The following is a 9,998-nucleotide window of genomic DNA, read 5'->3' on the forward strand; positions in this document are numbered from 1 at the left end:
GTTTGGGTATCCGGGAGAGGGAACAGGGCCAGAGGGATTAGGGAAGAGTGTGGGGAGTGGGGCCCGGGGACTCCCAGACCGAAATGTCTCTTAGATCCCAGGCCAGAGCAGCACTGACGGCAGGAGGTGGCATTGCCCATATGCTGGGCTGAGTGGGCACCGAGGCTAAAGAGTCACTTATGGATCACTGCAGCCTCCCTGAGCCTGCACAGCTCACTGCCTCACAGAAATGTCCTTCCCATGTGGCTTGGGTGGCTCTGAGCTCCAGGGGGTGCCTACAACCTGTCACAGCTTCTGGGACCCTGCCATGTGAGTTTAGGAAGACCTTTTCTCCCCCTCCAAGGAGTCAGAGTATAAATAATGCTATTAACAATAGCTGATGTTAGTTGACGTATTAATAATGATGGCTTACTGTGGGCCAGGTGCGGCTCTGAGCACTTTACATCATTTCATTTCATTCAAACCCCAATCCCTTGTAAATTGATTATTCCCTATTTACAGAGATGGACAAGAAAGGGTAAATCTCAGAGACAGAGCAGGGTGATGCTGCAATGGAAGCCTGAAGCTTCCTCAGTCAACCACAGGTTGATCCCATCATGGGGGGCCAGGGTCCCCCCCCCCCCGCCACTGAAGCCACCCCCTCCCTCCAGGCTATGGAAGCTGCCTTTTGGCTGGGGTTCCAGGGAGGAGGTGAAACTTAGTAACTTATGGGTAATTGGCTGCAAGAAAGGGAGCACAGAAGAGACCTTACGCCTTGGAAAGTTCACGTCCCAAGCCAACCAGTTGTTTTCCATCCCTTTCAAGGGGGGATAATGGAAGGTTAACAACAGGAAGAGCTCCCCCATCACCAGAAGGGGTAGCATTGACATCCTGTCTCATGGTCAGTGTCGAGTGAGGTGCTGTCCCTGCCTTGACAATAGTTTGAGCTGGAGGGAGGGGGGTTTGGCATCATCCCCTTGGAGAATCCCCATTCGGGGGACCAGTGGGGGTAGGGGAGGCCCTGGGGCAGTAGCCCTGGGGGAGCCAGGGAACAAACACGGAAAACCAGGGGGACGTCAGTCCTTATCTGGAGCTCATTAATGGGGAACATTAGTCAGCTGTGAAGGCCAAGATGGGGTGATAGGCATGCGGGTGGGCAGGGGTTGGGGGGGGCGGCAGGAGGCAGCCAGAGGAGAGACAAGGTAAGGGCCCAGACTCCACCTCCGCCTCACGTGTCCAAATCCAGATGGAAGCGCCCTATAAATGCCCGTAGCCCAGCCTCCCCAGAGACCCTGAGAGAGAGAGAGGGAGAGGGAGGGAGGGAGAGAGGGAGAGGGAGGAAGAGAGGGAGGGAGGGAGGGAGGGAGCGCTCCTCGAGCTTCCGAGCTTCCGTCGTCGGGCCCACCGGCCAGCGCACAGAGGCCCCACAGCATGTGGGAACTGCGGTCCATAGCCTTCTCCAGGGCGGTGTTCGCCGAGTTCCTGGCCACGCTGCTCTTCGTCTTCTTCGGCCTCGGCGCAGCCCTCAACTGGCCGCAGGCCCTGCCGTCCGTGCTGCAGATCGCCATGGCCTTCGGCCTGGGCATCGGCACCCTGGTGCAGGCCCTGGGCCACGTGAGCGGGGCCCACATCAACCCGGCCGTGACGGTGGCCTGCCTGGTGGGCTGCCACGTGTCCTTTCTCCGGGCTGCCTTCTACGTGGCCGCGCAGCTGCTGGGGGCCGTGGCAGGGGCGGCTCTGCTCCACGAGATCACGCCACCGCACGTTCGAGGGGACCTGGCTGTCAACGCAGTGAGTGTCCTTTGACCCTGGGAGGTCCCCTGTACAGGGGGAGACAGGAGGGACCAGATCTGGGTGAGGGTCTGGGAGGGGACGGAGAAAGATGGAAGGGTGGGGAGGGGGAGACGGAGGTGCTGGAGCCAGGAAGGCAGGAGCGGGAAGGAGTCGGGGTGGGAGCCACAATAAGGTCAGAGCGGAGGCAGGAGGCAGGACGCATGCGGGTCTGCTGGCACCTTCTGCCCTGAGCCTCGTGGAGGAAGAGCCCTCAAACCCAGGCTTGACTGCAAAACTCATGCTCTTTCCACCTGATCACTGTACCTTCCCTGAGCCGTCAACTGAGACTTGTTTAGCCAACAAGGAAACTGAGGCACAGAGAAGGGAAGGGATGGGCCTAAAGTCCTACAGTTTGTCAATACCAGAGAAAGCACCAGAACTCAAGGGAAACCTGAAGAGGCAAGGTCTCTCCAGACCCTGGAAAAGGTCCCCAGAGCCCGTGACCAACTGCTGATTATGGGAACGGTGCTAGTCAGACCCCTGAAGCACTCTGGGAGCTGGAGGGGATGCCACGACCCCTTCCCCTCCACGCTCCTGCCTTCCTGGGTCCGCGCAGCACCCTGGCATCCCAGGCCATGGGTGGGGAGGCAGAGTCTGGGTCCCCTCAATCCACCTCTCGCTCCACCCCCCATCCACATCAGGGTAGCAAATGCCCCATTCACACCTCAAACCCCTGCCTTTCCTGGCCTCCTCTACCCCTGGGCCACTGGATAAAAGGTCTGATGTCTCTGGAAAGTCCTACATGGTTTCTGTGGCCACCCCCTCCTTTGCACAGTTGGCCCTTCCTCACGCAAGGGGCAGAGGTGTCCCAATTGGGGAACTTTTTTCTTCTTCAGAATGGAAAATACGATGAGGCTGGTGGCTCAGGGATGAGAAAAGGCTAAAGTGGCCACTTCCAGTGAGAATGAAATTAGTTCTGTTTCCAGCAAGGAAAGGCCTAGTCAACTGTCAACTAGCTCTCAGAAAGGAAGGGTCTGGGAAAGGTCCCCCAAGTTCCTGCTCAGCATTTGCCACTTTGAAGAACTAAGGAGATCCCCGCCTGGCTGGAATGGAGCAGCAGTGGGGCTGAGTTGCCCTGAAGCTAGAAAGCTAGAAGACCCCCCCACCCCAAGGCTCTTGTTCCAGGTGTCAGCTGAGGTCCCTGGAGAGGCCAGCCTGGCCACCAGGAAGTTACCATTGATGTGCACCTGCTCTTTGCCAGGCCAGATATCACCTACTTCTTGGTACAACCCTGTAAGATGAATTATGTGATCCTTCTACCCTGATTGGTAAATCAAGGCTCAGCACTCAACTGACTCAGATCACAGAGCCAGCTGGTGTCAGCAGCTGGAGATGGACGCAGAGCTGTCTGACACCAAATCCACATCCACACCTCTCCCTTGGTAAATGGAAAGCCATTTACCAGTGGGATTGGGGCTGGGGCTCTGCCCTTGTCATTTCCAGTCCTCACACAGTGCTCCGGAATCTGTTTTGTCATCCCCATTTTACAGAAAGACAAACTGAGGCTGAAGTAGTAAATAAGTTACAACCCTCCAAAGTACCTGCCTTCAAAGCTCTTTTCACTGCCCCCCACACACTAGATACTCTACCATTGGACAACAGGGGGCACTGAGCTTAGACCCTAGAGACCCAAGTGTGCCAGTCCAATGGCTAGGGCCCAAGAATGGGGGTTCATGGCCTAAAGAAGGAGCGTGGGAGCTGAGAGCTGTCACAGTGCCAACCGGTGCAGTGCCCAGTGCTTGAGGGCAGGGTGTAGAGCACAGGATGACAAAACGAGGGAGAAATCCAGTGCTGGGTGCGGCCTGGTTATGAAATCACTTCTTCGCTCGGCCCCAAGCTCTCATTACCCAAGGCAGGGTCTGCCGGGACCATGGGCAACCCACCTGGTCACAGGCCCCCCCACCACAGGACAGGGCACCAGCGCCCCACCCCAACCTCCACAGGATGTGCAGGGCCAGACTCAGGCCTGAAACACGGTGCGGAACAGGCAAGATTAGGGGAAGAGGCTCAGGTGAAAGGAAAGGGTTGTACACTGGGCTCATGTACTAGGACCATCCCCAGACCCGAGTCCTAAGACCCTTTCCTGGGGGCCTTTTGTCCTCAGGAAGAATGACCACAGGCCTCTCATGATACCAGTAGTGTCTTGTGGCCTAGAGAGCAAAGAAGGCTTTTCTGTTATACCTGCCCTAAGCCTCCTGCCGCAGTCAAGACCTCTCCCCTCTCCTTCAGGAGACAGAATCTGGACCTCAGCATCCTTTTCCTGTCACATTAGGCACACAATCACTGCCCCCGAATCTAATGGGCTATGGAGTCAGTCTTCCTACCTCTGGCCTAGGGACCACCAGTAGTCCTGGGGTCCTTCCTCTGACCTTTGGGCCACAGCCCAGGAAAAGCCATCATTCATTTGGGCTCAGGTGAGCCCAGGTGTTCCAGTCCCAGCCGGGAAGCCTCTCTGGAGCCTTGACTGCAGATGGGCAGGGAGATGGAGCCACAGTGGGGAGCCTGCTCAGCGATCCCCCACCCACCCTGTCTCTTTCCCCAGCTCAGCAACAATACAACAGCTGGCCAGGCTGTCACCGTGGAGCTTTTCCTGACCCTGCAGTTGGTGCTCTGCATCTTCGCTTCCACGGATGAACGGCGTGGAGACAACCTGGGCACCCCTGCCCTCTCCATCGGTTTCTCTGTGGCCCTGGGCCACCTCCTTGGGGTAGGTCATGACCACTGTTGGAGGGACAGCCATACGTACCTTCCCCCAAGAAGCAGACACACAGACCACTCTAGAAATAACACACAGGGATGCCCGAGTAGCTCAACGGTGAGCGTCTCCCTTCAGCTCAGGTCCCGGGATCGAGTCCCTCATCTGGCTCCCTGCATGGAGCCTGCTTCTCCCTCTGCCTGTGTCTCTGCCTCTCTCTCTCTCTCTCTCTCTCTCTCTCTGTCTCTCATGAATAAATAAAATCTTAGGAAAAAAAAAGAAATAGACACACAGACCCCCCCCAGTAGTGACAGACACAGAGCCCCCCCCGGGGGGGTGCCAGATACACAGAACTCCCCAGAGGGACACCCCAGAAGGTGTGACTCCCAGATACCCCAAAGGAACAGATCGCACCCCAGCCTCAAGTGAATACAGAAGCCCGGGAATATAGGGACCCACCGCCCATCACAGGGATTCCCTGGAGGCTGAGGTCAGGGGCTAGAGAGGAGCTGGATGACTCCCTGCCCCGCCTCATCCTCTCCCTTCCCCTGCGACTCCCGCCTCTCACTCTAGATCCACTACACCGGCTGCTCCATGAATCCGGCCCGCTCCCTGGCTCCTGCTGTTGTCACCGGCAAGTTTGACGACCACTGGGTAATGGCCGAGACCTCCCGCCTTCCCCTCGCCCCAAGCCCGTCTCAGCCAGGGCGGGAAGAGAGGGGCGCAGAGCTGGGGGCTGCGGGCCTCGCCCTCCTGGGCGCCTTGGGTTCCCCGCTGCGGGCTGGCACCCTGTGCGGGACACTTGGCCTGCGCCCCCGCAGCGAGGATAGTGGCACTTTTGGCCTCACTGGCTTTGGGGAGGGTTGAGGGATGCTCCTCAAGTGAGATGGGAAGCTGCACGCCCAGGGCGCTGGGACCCCGCAGATGGCGATGTTTAAGCTTGCTAACACACACATTTTCATTAGTTAGCACTTACCCAGCCTTAGTATGGGCCAGGCCAGCCTAAGTGCTTTGCAAATGTGTGTGTGTGTGTGTGTGTGTGCGCGCGCTTTGCAAACACTAAAGTGGTTTTCACGACCCGCCTGGGAGGTGGGCATCGTTACAGTGGAAGGAAGCAGAAGCCCAGACAGCCTGGGCAGGTCGCCCCTAAGCAACCCCCCCCCCCCGTCGGGGCCGCGCACCCTTAACCCCTCAACAGCTGCTGCTGTCCGCCCCCCGCTCCGCCAATCTGCCCGCTTCACCGTTAATCGCGGGGCACCCCCCCTCCCTCTCGGCACCAAGTAGGGGCGGGGAGCGCGTGCCGAGGCCCAGGGGTGCGGGGAGTCGGGGCCGGCGCCCCCCGCCCCGCGATGCCCGCCCCGACCGCGCTCTCCGCCGCCCCCAGGTCTTCTGGATCGGACCCCTGGTGGGCGCCATCCTGGGCTCCCTCCTCTACAACTACGTGCTGTTCCCGCCCGCCAAGAGCCTGGCCGAGCGCCTGGCGGTGCTCAAGGGGCTGGAGCCCGACGCCGACTGGGAGGAGCGCGAGGTGCGCCGGCGACAGTCGGTGGAGCTGCACTCGCCGCAGAGCCTGCCCCGGGGCAGCAAGGCCTGAGCCGCCGCCGCCCCCACCCCCAGCCCCGGCCCCGGGGGGCTCCAGCGACCGCGGGCCCGCCGCCCACCTCGCCCCCCTCCCCGGTCCCAGCGCCCCGGGAGCCGCTGCCAGGGCGGCGGGTGGCGCTGAGCCCCGCAGGCTGCGCGCTGTCCGCGGTCCCACCCTCTGGCCCCCGCAGGGAGCTGGACCCTTGGGGAGCGAGGCCAGCAGGCAGAGGACCTGGGAACCCGCGGCGGGTTTTTGCGAGCGTGGGCGCGTGTGTGCAGAAGTGTGTTCCTCCCCAGTGCCTCTGTGTCCCCAGGTGCGCGGTTGTGCATACTCCTGGGGGCCAGTGGCTGTGCCTGTGGCGGGCGAGTGCGCCCCCCCACCCCCAACCTCCACTCCCCTCTCCACCAGATCCTCCCCAGCGCAATAAATCTGCTTCCTCTGCAGTCACATCCTCCCCAGGAGCTCTGAGAGAGTGCTCCCTGCGACAAGGAAGGGGAGGGCCTGGAGGCCGCTTGGAGAGCCCGGATTGCCACCCCCTACCCTGCCTCTGCTGGAAAATTCCCCCAAGCCGCAGCCCTAAGGTTTGCCAGCATCCACTGCTAGAGACAGAAAAGTATCAACCGGAGAATGGCTTCTCCAGAAGTGGCCTCTGGAAAAAGGGAGGGTTGGGTGGCCCAGGACCTCCCTTCTGCCCGGAGGGAAGACCTCTTCAAAAAAGGAAGCCCGCATATGTGTGTGTGTGCCTGTATGTGTGTGTATATGTCCCACACGTGTGCATGAGACCCCCCCCCATCTCCAGGGGGCTCCGGACCCAGAGATTAGCCTGTGGCAGAGCAAACAAAGCCCTCTATGGGCCCCACGGCCTTTGTCTTGGGAGAGGGCGAGATTTGCAACTGGACACTTGGTGAAAGGAGACACTCCGGTTCGCAAGTGAGGCCTCCCTCCCGGCTGTACCCATGGTCGGCTGGTCGAGGTGGTCAGGCACGCAACCGCAGGCCTCACTCTCTCTTCCTCTCCCTCCCTTCAGGTTTCCTTCCACCGCACTTCAGTTACTGGGGTGGGGGAGAGCAGCCTAGCGCACTCTCAGGACCACAGAAGGGAAATGACTTGTCCAGGCAGTGGCAGGTCTGTGGCTAGAGCCTGGGCTTCTAAATTTCCAGGCCAGTGGAATGGTTCTCAAATGAGATTAAGTGGGATTAAGTGAGATGATGCATGTAAAGATGCTGCGTGAACTGTAATTCCTCATACCATTAGCACGTGTTATTGGGATTATTTCATTATTTCGGCTTCCTGTTGGTAGAACACTGAGGGTCCTGATCCTCAGCCTCTTTTACCTTTAGTTGGTGGCCAGTGCAAAGGACAGCCCTGGGAACCCAGGCAGAAGGGGATGGGTTTGAGGCTGACCCCATCCTGGTCCAGCCTCTTAACCTCTCTTGGCCCTGAGCGCCCCTCGCTGTTCCCCCACTTTCTTCCTCCCATCACCCAGACCACGCGTCCTCTCCCTCCCCCTCCAGTCTGCTGCATAGCTAACCTGAGAATCACAACTTGAGCCCCCTTCTCCATGCACTGCTGCCTCCGTGCTTTCCAGGCTTTTAACCATGTCTGTCTCACACTACACCAGGCACCCTCTGTGTACCCGAGTCTCCAGCCCCTTCCCGCCCTCCAGCCCTTCAGAGATGGACCATGTATGAGGAACATCCCTGTGATTGTGCCCACCTCCTTATCTATGGGTTTTTTTTTTTTTTCTGTCTTGCTTGACCAATGCTCCCTCTGGAGTCAGAAAAAGGCTGCCTTGGCCCATAGGTGCTATGGAGATGGTGGTCCCAAACCCCCGACAGCTGGTGACAGCCACCTGGCCTCACTCCCAGAGGAGGGGTTGTATCAGAGACCAAAGTGACCCCTGGGGCGGTACTTTGAACTGCTCTGGCAGTTCAAAGGCAGCAAGGCATTGAGCTGTGAACCAAGCCTGGATGTGTCTCAGGCACTTCATCCCCACCCCACCAAGAATTTCTCTTTATGTCTTCCTGGACTCCACTTCCTGGATGGATTGTACCTCACCTAAAACTTAATGTGACATCACCATGACTTCTTGCCCTGATTGCCCAGATTGGGGTCACTAAGGTCAGAGGTCAAGGCAAGATTCAAAATGATAAGGAGGGAGAGGACCTGACACCTCCAGAGCATCTCTTGTGTCCCAGACTCTGGGTTAAAACTTCAGGTGAGGGGATCCCTGGGTGGCGCAGCGGTTTAGCGCCTGCCTTTGGCCCAGGGCGCGATCCTGGAGACCCGGGATCGAATTCCACGTCGGGCTCCCGGTGCACGGAGCCTGCTTTTCCCTCTGCCTATGTCTCTGCCTCTCTCTGTGTGTGTGTGTGACTATCATAAATAAATAAAAATTAAAAAAAAAAAACTTCAGGTGGGTTAGGGAAGGACAACAGTTTCCAGCTATGCAGGGTTTTAACCTTTCCGATGCATCCCCTATTATTGCCCGCGATTATCTCCCGACCCTGTGACAACAGGCAGAGCAAATATTGTTCTTCCTATTTTATAGATAAAGTCTCTGCATTTCAGAGACTGGTCTAAAGTCACACAGCTGTATGTAGTGGAGTCAAGACTTGAATTCAGGCCTTCTTAGTCAAAAATCCCATGATCTGTCCATTCAGAGCTCAGAGGAGCCTCTGGGGCAAGTCCTAGTTGCCCCTTGGGAGCCCCTGGCAAACACCGGAGTACACCACTGAGCCTGTCCAGCCCAGCCCTCTGCCTGGAGGTGGACACAGACCCTTGGGGACGGCTGCAGCAGGGTAGAGAGAAAAAGACAAAGGACACCAGGCTGGTTTCTGCCCTTGAAAAGCTCCCAGTGTGCAGGAGGATGGAGGTCAGACACACCCAAAACCAGACAGCAGCAAGGTAGCATGGAGGCAGGTGGACTGGCTTCCAGGTCCTCAAGCTGGGAAACAGAGAAGACTTTGAACTGAAGGGAAAAGGTGGCTGAGCACTGGGTCCCAGCAGCATCCCTTCCCAGATCCCCACTTTGTGCCGGATGACTTTGTGCCTGCGAATGTTGCTTTCCTGGTGTTTTGTATCTTTAAGCTGTGATCCTGTATATGTGCAGTGCCTCCCAGGCAAGACCGTAAGCCCTTTGGGGGCAGGGCTCCCTCCAGCTCTTGGATGGCCTCCTCCTATCTATTCGCCTTCATCTGTCTTGGCTAGCTCAGTGCACTGCATATAATAAGCACTCAATAAATGCTCATTTGCCAATAAGTGCTATTTCTTCCACAACTTAGAAATGGTCAATATTGTCCAAAGGACCAGGAGACACATCAGGGTCTCTGATGTCTTGAGGCCCCCAGACCTGCTGTTGGGTATGGTGCAGAAGGAATTTCAATGCAAAATAAGCAGGTCAGCTAAGGTAGCCTGTGATGGCAACTCCCACAGCCAACCTGGCCAAAATGGGCATCCCAGGCTTTGCAATGCAGGTGGCACGGGGAGGGCACCAAGACACGGGCAGGCTGTGTGGCCTCCAGAGCAAGTAAAGAATGGCCCCTTTCGGTCTTCTCATGCTGGCCTTAGCACCGTGCTGCAAAGTCAGGACAGGGAACTCCATAGTCTGGGACAACACCTATTCCTCAACACGTCCAAAACTGACTGATCCTCCCACCATCCCCTCCCCCAACTCAAAGGATCCAACTTCAGTCTTCTGGATGCACAGGCCAAAAGGCTCCAGCCCCCCTGACTCCTCGTCCTCACACACCACCAGTGCTCCATCCGGCAGTCCCGGCGAATGCTCCCTTCACGAGGGATCCAGAATCTGATCCCTCTCACCTTCAGCACCCCCACCGAGGCCTAGGCCACCATCACCTCTCCCTGGCTAGGCACCTACCCGTCTCCCTGCTTTCTGGTCTCCTGCCG

The 9,998-nt window shown here is 58.1% G+C and overlaps 1 protein-coding gene across 1 annotated transcript; it reads left to right on the plus strand.

Moving 5' to 3' along the window:
* The first annotated feature begins 1,359 nt into the window (after window positions 1–1,359).
* Window positions 1,360–9,350, plus strand: AQP2 (aquaporin 2). Its single transcript, XM_055337121.1, has 4 exons — window positions 1,360–1,770; window positions 4,355–4,519; window positions 5,081–5,161; window positions 5,892–9,350. Exons 1-4 carry the CDS (start codon window positions 1,411–1,413, stop codon window positions 6,099–6,101), a joined length of 816 nt encoding a protein of 271 aa, XP_055193096.1. The 5' UTR covers window positions 1,360–1,410; the 3' UTR covers window positions 6,102–9,350.
* The last annotated feature ends 648 nt before the right edge of the window (window positions 9,351–9,998 follow it).

Source organism: Nyctereutes procyonoides, unplaced genomic scaffold (genome assembly GCF_905146905.1).
Source record: "Nyctereutes procyonoides isolate TBG_1078 unplaced genomic scaffold, NYPRO_anot_genome, whole genome shotgun sequence".
In the NCBI taxonomy this organism is placed as follows: domain Eukaryota; kingdom Metazoa; phylum Chordata; class Mammalia; order Carnivora; family Canidae; genus Nyctereutes; species Nyctereutes procyonoides.

Excerpts from the sequence above, each read along its gene's own strand:
- AQP2 (XM_055337121.1), top strand. The coding sequence starts at position 1,411 with ATGTGGGAACTGCGGTCCATAGCCTTCTCCAGGGCGGTGTTCGCCGAG. Across the intron at positions 4,520-5,080 it reads CCCTGGGCCACCTCCTTGGG|ATCCACTACACCGGCTGCTC; the intron begins GTAGGTCATGAC and ends CTCTCACTCTAG. Across the intron at positions 5,162-5,891 it reads GCAAGTTTGACGACCACTGG|GTCTTCTGGATCGGACCCCT; the intron begins GTAATGGCCGAG and ends CGCCGCCCCCAG.